General features: G+C 40.8%; 2 protein-coding genes across 2 annotated transcripts in view; both read left to right on the forward strand.

The window, feature by feature from the left end:
- The window catches only part of LOC146686914 (uncharacterized), a 280227-nt gene that overhangs the window by 12913 nt on the left and 252572 nt on the right, over nt 1-14742 (forward strand). The window lies entirely within an intron of this gene.
- Nucleotides 4400-7350, forward strand: LOC146686916 (uncharacterized). Its single transcript, XM_085440145.1, has 4 exons — nt 4400-4879; nt 6197-6508; nt 6641-6715; nt 7069-7350. The coding sequence occupies exons 1-4, from the start codon at nt 4726-4728 to the stop codon at nt 7215-7217; spliced, it is 690 nt and encodes a 229-aa protein (XP_085296271.1). The 5' UTR covers nt 4400-4725; the 3' UTR covers nt 7218-7350.

Consider the following 14742-nt stretch of genomic DNA (forward strand, 5'->3'; position numbering starts at 1 on the left):
TGGATAATGTGTTAGTATATAAGACTTTGTCTTTTTTAACAAACAGCTCATCTATCAGCTGTCAGCAGAACTGTAGAACTTCAGATCCTAAAGTGTGTGAGGACAGAGAAGAGTCAGCTTTACTTCAGGTTTGATGGATAAACTTTCACAGTTTGTGATGATTCTGCTCTCTTTGTGATTTTAGGAGCTGCCCTCAGCACCACCCAGTGACATCACACACATCATCCTACATGTTCACTCTTTGTCAGTGGAAGCTGCAGCTGTTTGATTGATAAAGTTAAAGACAAGAAGTCAAAGGGATTAATCATCCATGTAACTGTGTCACTATATAGGAGCATAAATATTAACTCAGTTTGGTGTTTCAGAAAGCTGCTGATCTCAGACCTGCACAGCTTCTGTTTTAAACACTGAATGTCGTCAGCTGCATGAAGTGAGATTTTCTCTGACACAATTAAGTAAAACCTTATGAAGGTCAAAGGTCACTTGTCACTTGTATGTTGAACTAAAAACTTTAATCTGGAATTCACTCACACTGTGTTTTGCCAATATTGTGTTTTTTACCATGAAGTCATTCAGAGTCCTTCATACCAGAGTAACCAGAAAGGATAATATATATTTTAAATATGTAACTTTCTACAGGACTGAATATAACATCATTATGTAAAAGTCCAGAGTCTCTGTGCTTCATCTGAGGATGATGTGAAAACTTCTAACATCACACAAAGTAAAGGTCTCTATCACACTGCTCATGAAATGCAGATTTGTCCATCTTCTATTTTGGGCGTCTAGTGGAGGTCTGAAGATTTCCCTCCGAGGAAGCTGCTGGTGAAGGTGGCGAGTTCTGCTTGATCCCTGCGGTGACCTTCAGTTCCTGATGTTTCTGAAATGACACATCAGGAGTCTTCCTCCGTGGGTCAACAGAAGCTGTGATAAATGAAAGGGAGGACATTTCTCAAACCTCTGGACCCAGGAAACCCAGCGTGGTCCTCATGGTCACGTTCACTTGTTGTTCCCCAGGGTGAATGTAGCTGTTGATAATGATGTGGACTTTGGACCCTGTTATTAAATGAAAAGAACAAATTACACTTCTATCAAACCTTTTGTCAGTGTGCTTTATTTCATTTAACTTTCCATGTTAGCAGGCTGTAGAGCGCTCTGTGTGAACTGAATCTAAAACTGTTTAAATCCATATAATTCAGATACTAACAGTAACTCTGGGTCTCTGTGGAGTCTGCTGCTGATGTCATCTCTGTCTAAAATAGGATAAGAAAAAATGAGACCTGTGGAATCACTGAAGCATAAAGACTACGGGAGTAACAGGTGTGCAGCATCGCTAACTAGCAACAACCCTCTAATACCGTGTGGCTAATCTAGCTAATGATCGCTTACAGTTAGAATGACAGAGATGACATTTTGTATAAAAACTGCTAAAACTGTTTCACAGGTTGTTGATCCTGTCGTGTTCTTTGTGTGTTTGGCAGCCATCATGAAGCTGTACGTGTCCATCACTGCTGTCAGTGTGAGAGCAGGACTTCTGTGTATTCTGGCTATCAAACAGCTCTACAGAGCACACTGTTTGTTCTTTAAAACATTTATTTAATCACAGTTCAGTGGCCGTGATATCACCGCTCCTCTCTGTAGTTCCACTTCTAAATCACAGAATTTTACCTTGGATGTCAGGTTGTGTTTTTGTGCCAGCAAACATTTTAAAACTCTTCTGACTTCAGTTCTTCTCAGACTGAACCATCAGGAGGATTCATACCTGCAACACCTGGAACCAGTCAGCTGGAGGCAGCAGCAGTTTGTCTCAGAACAACTTTATGAACAAAAAAAGTAATCTCAGAGAGATAGATACCAACCTCTCAACATGGATTCAAACCAATAACCTTCATCTGATCGACCTTTCAGGCTACACCTGTTATTTGTAGCTGTCCACTGTAACACAGCAGGCTGAAACTGACTCTGATCCACAAAGCAGGACCTCTGCTAACTGGAATGCAGCCGTCATTATCACACCTGTATTTTTCCTCCTGTGAACTAAAGACATCTGCTGTGGAAGAGGTCTGTCTGTGTCCCACATGTCTGTCTGTGACTCTCAGGTGCATCACTGTTTACAGGATCACAAGGATCCACCTGACAGCAAGAACACAGGAGATGGAGGCGAATCCATCAGCAAACCATTAAAGTCCTTCACAGTAATCTGCTTAAATGATCTTAATATATGCTGCTCAACAAATAAAGGGAACCCTTAAACAACACAATGTAACTCCATGTGTTCCCTTTATGTTTTTGAGCAGTATATAACTTGGAATGTAATTTAGGAAAGTTTGAGCAGCATTGTCACAGCCACACTGTGCTGCTAACTTTAAATGACTGTCAGGTGATTTGTGACAGAAGGACAGCAGCAGAGTGAAAGGAAGGTTTACAGGATGTTGGTGAGAGCTGCTGTGATGTCTGGTTTGGATCCTGTGGCTCTGACAAAAAGACAGGAGGCCGAACGGAAGATGTTCAGACTTTCACTGGACAAGATTAGAAATGAGTTCATCAGAGACAAAGTCAGAGAGGCTGACATCCTAATCTTTCCTGGGAATAACACTCCAGGAAATATAAATCTAATAAACTAATAGTTCATAAAGGACACAGACTCATTACTGTAAGATTAATTATTTAATAGTTTAATTGATAAATCAAAAAATGCTGGAGCTGCAACATGTTAACATGTAGTTAACAGTTTAAAATTGAGGCTCTCATATTAACAGCTAACTTTCTATGCTGTGCTGATTTATTTGTCACAGTCTTGGTCATTTATTTTGAATTTTTTTGTGGAGGTTAAACTTTCTGTTATAAATTTACCTGTATGTGTATTTTAAATATGATCTGTGTCATTAAATGCAACAGTTTCAAATCCACCTTGAAGGCTGAGTTCTTGTTCTGAAAGATGAGGATGTGTAACTGTGACACTAGAAGAGGTGTGGATCTAATTCTCTGAACTTTCTCTAAACTTATATTTTATGTGACAGTAACTTTGTATTTTCTGTTAACAACACCAGGAGCCACTGGGATGATGTCCATTAGCTTGGATATTCTCTTCTGCCAAGACTTCTGCTGCCGTCCTTCCTCCATACCTGACAAAGACGACTGACTGTTGTGTTCTTTTCAAATCAAGTGTCCACATTATTCATCTCATCAACACAGAGATTTTTAAGGAGAACATCCCACAGATGATGGTCCCACATGCTGGGATTGTTGTGTGTTACCCTGGTTGGACATCCACAGAGAAAGGTGAGTGTTATTATCTTTATTATCATATCACCACCAACAGCTGGTTTTTGTGATCATTAAAATCTTCTAAAGTGTTTCAGTTACAGTGAGAACATTTGCACTAATACTGAACCATTCATTAAAATCTTTTACATACAAAACATTTTTACGGAGCAGGTCGCTATGATCAGCCAGCAAGATGCTAAGCTGACCGTGGAGACGAAGGCTGTCGTGACGTGACCAAGGATCCATCCCCAGAGCTGATTGGCCGCCCCACACTTTCCACAGAGGTGGAGGCCAACCCATGTTGAATTTGTAAGTCCATTGTCTGGGCAGCTGCTTGATGTCTCTGGTGTCTCTGCCAGAATTTCCAAAGGTGAATGTCTGGTATCCGATCATCTGAACTGCTCACAGGACTGCTGGAAACAGAACCTGAACATCTCTGAGGCTCCAATTTATGCTCTGACAAGTGCTCACTCACCCCACCTCTCCTCCCTCTGGTAGGTCGTCACCAATCACTGTGTTTACAGAAGATCAGCAGTTATTTTACTTACTACATTTATTATTTAACATATTGATCAGGATCATACTTTGATTATAACTTTGATGAAAAATAAAGATGATTTACTACGAGCACATGGGGAAAAAGCTCTTTTCTTACAGTGATGCCACAAATCTGGATCTAACACATGAGGCTGGATGTTAAATCCTTTTACCCCCTCAAAGATGTGATGACAGGGGAAAGTGAAGGAGACATCAGCCTCTCTGTCTCATTTCTTCCATCAGAAACTTTTTGTTTTTTTATTGAGCTGAGATCAGATTTGTGATGATAACTCTGATAACTGGATGTTGTTTCCCTTAAACCATTTTGCCACAGTTTCTGTACAACTGTGTGTTTATAACCTCACGTTCAGCTCTTGAAGCTCTTCAGCTGCTCATGTTGCAGATCCACTGTGAGCTGAAATTCCAATGAAGCTGTTAGAAAAATCAAAGTGATGTTTCAGATTAGTCAATGAGCTCGTTAGTTAATAACTGTGTAAGATGGTGTTATGGTCCCCTGATCCTCTGCTGCCTACCCACAATCGATCTTTCCTTTCTTGTCATTGTGGTGCTGCATGGCCCACTTTCTCCTGAGATTCAGTTCACAGACAGATGTTCTGATAGTTTTCTTTACAATTTGCTGCTAGAATTCAAAACTCATTGTGTGATTAATGATGGTGAGCCAGATGGGCCAAACCATGATCCTATCAGCAGCATGTTTCATTGTAGTGGTGCATCATTGCTGGGATAAATGGACTGGTGCTTATATAGTGATTTTCTGTTTTCATGTGGACTAAAGTAGTGGACTGACCAACAGACTGACATTAACATCAGAGCCGTGCTGCTAGTGTGGCTAAAAGAAAAGAGAAGAAGAGACAGTCATGTTGATATGAACATTAGAGAAACACATCATGGAGCTGAAATATGATCCTGCTTCCTCATTTGGACTCATTCACCTCAGCTGACACGTTCAACAGCAGACAGGTTTTTGTAGCAGTCTGTCTCACTGTGAGAGTGGCAGGGAGAAACTACTACTACTACCTCATCTTTGGCTCTGGAACTAAACTGTCTGTAACAGGTAAGAACAAACATTTATTTTCCTTCAGTTGTTTTATTGTAGAAGCTGAAAATGTGTTTAAAGTCAGTTTGTGCTGCTTCAGGCTTTACATGTTAGTTTTTCATCATTAGTAGAGAATTCATCTGCAGCCATTGTTACATAAGAAAAGCTCAATAATCTCTGAAAACATGTTGAAATCTCACCGAACAACTAAAGTTATTCTTTATTTCTGCAAATATTAGTGATGTTACAAATATTTAGGATTTGATCCTCTCAGTGATTCTGCTGGTTTTTAACACAAGATCATATTTGATGTTAAAATTAATACAGTAGTATTTGTAAATATGAATTTTGCTAAGAAGAAAATGTAGATATGTTTTTAATAGTGAACGATATAGCATGTTGGTCCAAAGAGTCTTTTTTGGAAAAACATTATTTTATTAATTGTCATAGATACTGATCATGAAATATTAAACGTCTAAAATGTGATGAAAAATACTGGATAAAATATGAAATTGTTAGTCAGGTTTTATGAGTCAAAATGACAAATAATAATGAAAGTTCAAAAATGTCAACTGTAAATACTACTTTGAAAAATATGTACAAGTAAATACACAATCATTCACAAAATGTAATTTTTTAATTAAAAATAATAATAAATTAAATCAAATGGCCGAAAAAAAGGATTTAATTATCTTTCAAATTTCAGCTAAGTTGCATTTAATTTTATTTAATAATTCATTTACATATGGAAGAAAATAATCAAACCAAATAATAAAATTAAAGCCGATCAAATTATTGCAGTAAAAGATTTGAGAAAATCTAATAGTAGAAAAGTCTCTGAAAGAAGAATGTTAGTTGTTGTAACAAATATAAAACATGTCTTTAAAAACTATTTAAAATTTACATAATTTCAGTGCAGAATAAAGTTAAAAAGGTTAATGGATTTTATGGAAGAAGATCAACTCTGTTGAAATGTGTTTGGGATTGGAAATATATTTAAAAAGTTAAAGACAAATCTCTATATATACATTTAGAGTTGTGATAAATTACATTGTGAAGTAAAGCCAAGAAAATAAAAGAGAAGAAATACATTTTATTTCATGATGTAAAACCATGCTGAGTGTTCCTCATGTGAGCCATGATGACATGAGGTGATGACTGTGTTTGATATGAAGCTGAATCCAGTGTATGTAGTGAACTTTGTGCTGATGAGTAGTTTAGTGATCAGAGTCCATGTAGTTTCCAGGATCAGACTGAATGCAGTGCAGTGCTGGAAGCTGCTGCTGACTGTGTGAATGTGTGTCTGTGCTGCTTGTTGCTGCTGTCAAACTTCAGATGAGCAGGTAGTGAAGCCCGTGGTGAGCGTGTACCCAGCAGCATCCAGAGCCCACCTGGAGGGGAACAGCTCTCTGCTGTGTGTGGCCTCAGCCATGTTTCCTCCTCTGGTCCAGTTCTCCTGGAAAAGACAGAAGAAGAACGGCGGAGAAGCGGAGGAGCTGCCCCCTGCTGAGGGAGAGCAGCTGGAGCTCAGAGAGGCGGGACGCACCATTGCCATCAGGATGGTTGATGGGAGCCATTCTGACACATATAAATACAGCTGCTGGGTGAAGCACGAGGGGGGCACAGTGGAGGCCCGAACACAACAAGGTAATGAAGGCTTGGTGACTGTGTTCAGCAGTGATTCAGCTTCATGTGGAGATGCTGTCAAAGAGAGCAGAGCAGCAGAGGACTGACATTTCTCACTGCAGCTCCAAACATTTGACTCCTTTTCTGTTTCAGAGCTTCCAGCTCCAGCAGCCTCCTGTCCTCCAGAGAGAGAGCCAGCAGACCTGCCAGCTCTGCAGCCAGCTGACTGTAAGATCACCTGCTGCCTCTCTGCATGGACAGCTCCAATGTCCAATGAGGCAGCTGGAACAAGTTTAGGCTCTTAAAGTTGCACTAATTGATCAAATCTTCATCCAACAAGCTCTGATAAAGCCACTGTACACTAGCTGCTCAGCACCAAACAGCAGACAGACCATAATATGTCAGAGATCAGTTTGTTAGCTGCTTGTGGAGTTCTTCTGCCCCCAAGTGGACACAAACACTACATCAATTCATCCACTTGAAGAAGAAGCTGTGACTGTTTCTATTTGGACTTTTTCTCCTTGATCTGAGAGGAATAACCCGACTGTCTGTCTGTCTCTTTGTGTCTGTCTGTCCTTCAGTGTCCTTCCAGTCTCAGTGCAGGGTGAAGCTGCTCTGCCTGCTGTACACAGTGCTGATAGTGAAGAGTCTGGTGTACTGCTGTGGACTCTCTCTGCTGATGCTGCTCACAAACAAGGGAGCGTCCACCAACTGCACACATGCTGACTGACTGTTTCCTGCTCGCCTTTTCTCACCATCACATCTCATCAATTCATCTCATTCATCACTTTGATCACAAATGTTAGTTATGATGTGTTGAGCTTATTTTGCCTTTTTCTTCAACAGTTAGAAGATCGTCTGAAATAAATCCATCTTTACATGTATTGTTGCTCTGAGTTAGAATTCTTTTTGTGCTTATTGTGACTTTTATTGTAGTAACAAAAACCATCAGGAATATTTTTATCACAAGTTTTCACTTTGATTTTCAAATGTCAAACAGTGTAGTTGTGTTTGTGTGAACAATAAAGATTTGAAGATGAAGAGTTTGATTCTACTTTCATTGTGTGATCAACAACAACCCGTGTGAGTGAAGCACAAACTGACTGTATCCAAACTTGCTCTCCTGCAGCAGACGGGCTGTGTGGGTTTCTGCTCTGCAGCCTCCACACCGTTAGCTGTGGCTTTCACTTTAATAACACAATGACAGTTACAAGCAGGAACTCTGCTTCAAGAATGATTCCAGGAAGGATCTGTGTTCTTCACCTGTGAGAGAAACAGCTCAAATCCTCAACTCACAGCTGACAAATGAACTTTAATGGAATCAAAGGAGAGACCATGAAGCCCCTGCAGTCTGCTCAGCTCCCATTTTATTACCTGAGCTGAGTTTTTCATTCTGGATATCACACACGTAAGAACAGATCAAGTCTGAACAGCAAATGTTGGAGAATCATTTTGAAGTCTTGCTAAATGTCGTTATTATTACAAAAACTACTGAATGATTCAGAAAATCCTTTCCAACAAGCAGAAATATGCAAACAAAGTAGAAACAAGGCAACATGAGTCATTCAGATGCAGATAACATATTCTCCTTATTGTGAAGAACACAGTCATGAAATCTTTCTGTGTGTCATTCATTGAGTTGAAGTGCCTAATAGAAGAGGAAGAGCAGCAATAATCAATGATAGCTGAGACATTGAGAACATGGCTGTATGCCTGCTATCATAACAGCAAACAAAGCACACAAACAGCAAACACACAATAATGTGCTCGCAGCTTGTTGTGTGTTGTGTCATTTTTGACATTTCATGAAGTCACAAAAATGTGTGCGACTCATTAAAGGAGTGTGTACGTGTCAGTCAGTGCTCTGTATTCATGTGTTCACCTCATTAAAGTCACTCAGACACTTTTCTCCTCCAAACTTACAGCACAGCTTCATATTTCACTGACTGATTCTTTGATTACATCCATTAAGGGTCACACAGTGAAATTAGTGCAAACTTACAAATGTGTTGCAACAATTTTGGCCTCCAAACTGAACTTTGAGACAAACAGTGAAGCTGTGAGCAAAAAGAGGCTCCAGTGTGTGTCATGGTGGAGGAAACTGTTGTATTCCCACATTCAAAACATGCTGATCTTATTGGATTTGTCCCTCAAAGTCTTTTTCCTCCTTTTTCTCTTCATCCAAATGTTCTAGCAGGCTGACTGTGAGTCCCTGTTGAACCTGTACAGCAGAAAGTAACAGCAGTCAGCGGCCTCCACTTGACTTCATGACTTCAACGCCTCGCACAGTCACTTTCACTTTCTTCCTTCTGTCTTTTAGTCCTAAAATGTAGAACAACACCAGATCCAAATATTTGTGTCCTTCACTCACATCTTCAAATGATCCCTTCCATATCAGAGATGATACAAAGGCAACATTTGTCTTATTTCTCTTTCAGGAATCAAAAAGTACTTTTGTACTGTTGTGTAAATGTGTGTGTAAAGGTGGATGACTGCCTGCTGCAGATGAAATCTAACCATGGCTACAAATAAATGAAGCTGACGTGAAACACAGCCCTGTTTTTATTACTGTTTATAGATATTAGAATTGATGATCATCATTTTAATGATTCTTAAAAAGGCTTTAATGAATCCTTCAGTCTGAAACCAACTTGGAACAAAACACATTAGAAGATGTGGGAAAGAACCACAGTGTGCACATATTTAAACACACAACAGAACCACAGTGTGCACATATTTAAACACACAACAGAACCACAGTGTGCACATATTTAAACACACAACAGAACCACAGTGTGCACATATTTAAACACACAACAGAACCACAGTGTGCACATATTTAAACACACAACAGAACCACATGTGTTTGTTTCAAATAAGATTTTTACTCTAAATGTTGTTATATATGATTTTATTTTAATCTATTTTTTTAAAAATATTTTTTACTTTTAAATGTTTTTACAGCATAATAATTTTTTATATTTGTATTTTTTATTTATAGTTTCATTATATTTAGTTTGAATATTTAGTGTTTTCATCACAGCTGTTAAACCACAGATAACAGTGTGTGTAAGTAAATTCACAGCAACATGAATGTTTCTGAGTGTTTGTGCATCATGTGACCCAGATTTTTGGATCTGCTGTCAGATTGAAATGAAGACGATGAAACCACAGCAGCTTCAGCTGAGCTGTCAATCAGCAGCAGCAGTCTTATCTGTGGGCCGCAGGGGCTGATGGGAGCTTTGAGGACCTGTTAGAAACCACGTGGCCCTCGTCTGATCTCACAGCTCGTCCTTGTTTGGCCTCAGCTGCATCAGAGCGCCACTTCTCCCCAGGTTCACCAGAGGAAACACCACTGCACAAAATGCTTTTCCTCCCAGCTGCTGCTCTGTGCTGTCTGTGTTCAGGTGAGTGTTTCCAGCCAATCAGGAGCCAACAAAGTCAACCTGTAACAAACACTGTCACACTAACCTTCATCTATCTGTCTGTGTCTCTACAGCACTGGTTACCATGGCAGCAGAACAGCTGATTCAGGACGATTTAACATTGACCAGGAGAGTTGGAGAAAAAGTCAGTTTTACATGTGGAGGGATTAATCAGTGTTATAGCTGGATATTTTGGATCCAGAGGAATCATGCTAAAACTTTTAAAATTATTCTTGCTATTGATAAAAGAGATAATGAAATCAGGTCAGATTATTACAATCATCCTCAGAAAAGAGATTTCTCAGTTGAGATTAATCGTAATGGCTGTGAGTTGAAGGCTCAGAAAGTTAAGAGCGATCATTCAGCCACCTACTACTGCTCCTGTTGGGTTTCTGATCCCCACAGTGAGAAATGATCCCTGCAGCCTGAACAAAAACCAACAGATGAACAGATGTCAAACAGTGTCTGTGACAGGAAGAGAGCAGTAAACCACAGCCCAGCTTCACATGTTTCACCTCCATCTCAGAGTCACAAACATACTGAGCTCAGGGACCATTTTTATTTACTGCTGTCAGAAATTATTTTACATCAGATTTATCTTTATTTAATCAGCATTTCCACATCTAAGGGGAAAAATGGAAAAAAGTTTCCACCTTAACTTTTGTGATTGAACTCAAATAACAGCTGAGGATGATGGTTTCTTGATGAATAATATAAATACCTTGTCTCTTATTTTGGCTCCACTTAAACAGAAAACAGAAGGAACAGGAGCAACCTAAAACATAAAATGAAGACACTGGAGGTGTCCCTGCAGCCTAATGAGAAAGAAAACTTTTCCTGCAAAGTCAAATCTTTATATTCAACATTTTGAAAACGTTTGAGAAGGATGTGTGTGTTGGGTTTGATTAGGATTAACACACACTGTGCAGGTTCCAGTTGTTTTACTGAAGGTCAATGATTTTTAATTAAACTGAAATCATGAAAGAAAGATAACATTTGTCATGCTGCCATTCTAACATTTTTCATCCTTTAGTCATCATTTCACATTCATTTATTTTCTATATCAATAACATTTAAATCTAAAAACTTTTATTTCAGCTCCTCTTTTGTTTGGTCTTTTCATCATCTTTGTTTTTTAGTACATCCAGATATCAGCTCCTCAGTTTTTGAGCCACTGACATCATTGGTTTCTTCACAGTCCTGACAAATGCAGCTTTCCTTTAGTAAATACTTTAGAAAACTAGAACCAATCAAAAAATATTACTCATGTCTAATCACATTTTCAATTCTAATGTGATTCACTGATTCAAGTCTTAGTATGGGACACTGTCAGGAACTTGAGGTTCGTGTGCTGTTTGGACCCAAAAGCAGACTCAATATGTGTAAACTATTTACAAGGTTTATTCACAAAAAATGTGAACTCAAACTAGAACATGGATTGAAACTGGAAACATAAACAGGAGCTGAAGAAATTTGAGGAAGGAGAAATGTTTGAACATGGGGAACACAAGAAGAGTGACGGAACGTGAAGCTCTATAACAGAGGAGAGAGGGGGTACTGGGCAGGAAGACGAGAATGGTTAGAGGTGAGAAGGTATTACAGTGGGGGGTGCTTACTTGCAGGCGGAGGCTGATTAGCCCTGGAGGCAGTGGCCATGAGAGTGTCCTGCGGCAGGTGAGAGGAGCTGGTCTGGTTCAATGAGGTCCAGAGGGGGGGAATCCAAGAGAGTCACAACAGGCAGGAGGGCAGGCCAAGGAGTGGGGTGAGTATGAAACCTTTGGTTTGTAGACAGACTGAAGTATTAGAACCAAACAGGACCATTGCAGAATAGTAGCATGTTAGGAGGTAACTCTGATGGAACTGTGAACAGAGAGGCAACATTAAACACGGGACAGACAAGCATGAACTTGATCACAAGGAGGCTGAGTGTAATGGGAAATTCTAGTTAACCCTCACATTTAGATTTAGGTGGACAGAACTTCACTGTATCCATCCATCCATCCATCCATCCATCCATCTTCATCCGCTTTGTCCGGGGCCAGGTCGCGGGGGCAGCAGCCTAAGCAAAGAGGCCCAGACCTCCCTCTCCCCAGCCACCTCCTCCAGCTTATCCGGGGGAATACCAAGGCGTTCCCAGGCCAGCCGAGAGATATAATCTCTCCAGCGTGTCCTGGGTCTGCCCCGGGGCCTCCTCCCGGTGGGACATGCCTGGAACACCTCACCCAGGAGGCGCCCAGGGGGCATCCTTGTCAGATGCCCGAACCACCTCAGCTGGCTCCTTTCGATGTGGAGCAGCAGCGGCTCTACTCTGAGCCCCTCCCGGATGGCCGAACTTCTCACCCTATCTCTAAGGGAGAGGCCAGCCACCCTTCGGAGGAAGCTCATTTCTGCCGCTTGTATCCGCGATCTCGTTCTTTCGGTCACTACCCACAGCTCGTGGCCATAGGTGAGGGTAGGGACGTAGATCGACCGGTAAATTGAGAGCTTCGCTTTTACACTCAGCTCCCTCTTCACCACGACGGACCGGTGCAGCGTCCGCATTACTGCAGCTGCAGCCCCAATCCGTCTGTCGATCTCCGGCTCCCTTCTCCCATCACTCGCGAACAAGACCCCGAGATACTTGAACTCCTCCACTTGGGGCAGGAACTCATCCCCGACCCGGAGTGGGCACTCCACCCTTTTCCAGCTGAGAACCATGGCCTCAGATTTCACTTCACTGTATCATTTTTTATAACCTTTGCATGCTTAGATGAAGTACGTGTATATGTCAGGATGACCTGGTGAAAAACTGCTTAGCTTTTCTTAAAGAGGTTTCACTATGTTATCTCCTAACTGTTAGGGCGTAGAAGGACGAAACTCCCAAGATGACCAGTGCCAGGAGCTTCCTGGGAAAGGTAGTGGCCCCTTTAACAAGCAACAGCCCGCGGGACAGAAACCTGTTAAAACTAAAAGTTACAGAGAGTTGTGTGTGAGGGTATAAAAGGGACGCTGTGACCCCCTAAGGTTAGAACGCTCATTACTATGAACCTGTGATGTTTTGATGTGTGTGTTCATTCTCCTACATGCAGTAATAAAATGGCTTGACCATAGCTGACCGTGTTGCAGACTGTCTAGTCAACTGTAAGAGAGAAAAGGGGAGTCAGTGAATCAAGAAGTGCAAAAGATTACTAAGGAGGAAGTGAGGGCAGCTATGAAGTGGATGAAGAACAAAATGGCGGTCGGTCTAGATGACATACCTGTGGAGATATGGAGATGTCTAGGAGAGAAAACAGTGGGCTTGTTAACCATAGTGTTTAGTAAGATCCTGGACAGTGAGAGGATGCCTGAGTAATGCAGAACACGTGTGCTGTTATTAATTTTAAAGAACAAGGCTGACGTGCTGAGCTGTAGCTCAACACAAGAATAAAGCGTATGAGCCACGCCATGAAGACATGGACAAGAGTTCGAGAAACTAGATTAAAAGGAGAGGCAATGATCAGTGTATTGCTCTCTCTCATGCTGAGAACGAGTACTACAGATGTGATGTTTGCTTTGTGGATCTAGAGAAAACATCTCATAGGGTTCCAAGGGAGGAATTGTGGTACTGTTGGGGATTTTTTATGACATATATACACTGAAATGATATTGGGGAAGTGGAGACACATAGGAACACAGCAGGAACAAATTAGACATAACAAGGACTTTCATATCATTTCCATAACAGGAAGTGATAAGCATACTGAGACTCAGACTGACTAAACACAGAGAATGAGGTAGAGCGCAAGGGACATGGTGAGGGACACAGAAAGAAAGCAAGGGACCACTTATACAGACAGAGACAAGATGGGCTGGGGAGACTAAAGGGATGCTGAAGACAGATCACAGAGATGAAGACTATGACAGACGGGACACGACAATAAGACTGACTTAGTAAGGGAGACCATAAAACACATAAAGATTAAAGAACAGGAGGGGAACACAAGATAATTATAACAAACGATAAGTAAAAGGAAACTAAATTTTAAAAATAAAGACTAGGAAACATAAATCACTCCTCAAGATCAAAATAATAATGAAAGTCAAAAAACACAAGACACTGCATCAAAGACCCAAAACCATGACAGTTTGTTATACCTGACAGTTTACGCCTGGTAATTAAAATTGATGTGTGGTTCGATTTTAAAAGCATAAACTGTCCAAAGCTGTATGGGGTGCGGGGTGTAGCTCAGGTGGCAGAGCAGGTCAGCCACTAATCAGAAGGTTGGTGGTTCGATCCCAGGCTACCTCCTGGCTGCATGCCAAATATCCTTGGGCAAGATACTAACCCCATGTTTGCCTACTGGTGGTGGTCAGAGGGCCCGGTGGTGCCAGTGTCCGGCGGCCTCGCCTCTGTCAGTGCGCCCCAGGGCAGCTGTGGCTACAATGTAGCTGCCATCACCAGTGTGTGGATGACTGAATGTAGTGTGAAGTGCTTTGGGGTCCTTAGGGACTAGAAAAGCACTATACAAATGCAGGCCATTTACCATAAACCCCTTATCAGTGAAATTTATATTTTACTTTGGGTAGTACAACGTGTTTTACAGTATTAAAAATGTCAAATAGAATTAATTACTTACAAAACGAATTATAATTATAAAGTCGGCGTAACAGAAATTATTCCTGGCCCTATAAACTAACCTTGGTCAAACCTTTTTGATGTGTAAATATAAAGTCAGGAAAGAAATAGTTTGACGCTGATTTAATAAGTTTGCCTATTAACAAAGCAATGACAGTCTATAGTTTTAATGGTAGGTTTATTTGAACCGTGAGAGACAGAGCAATAACCAAAAAATCCAGAAAATGCATTTCAAA

This window comes from Copadichromis virginalis, linkage group LG18 (genome assembly GCF_057382275.1).
Source record: "Copadichromis virginalis isolate Kocher_CV1m ecotype Utaka linkage group LG18, C_Virginalis_male_GT1.1, whole genome shotgun sequence".
NCBI lineage: Eukaryota > Metazoa > Chordata > Actinopteri > Cichliformes > Cichlidae > Copadichromis > Copadichromis virginalis.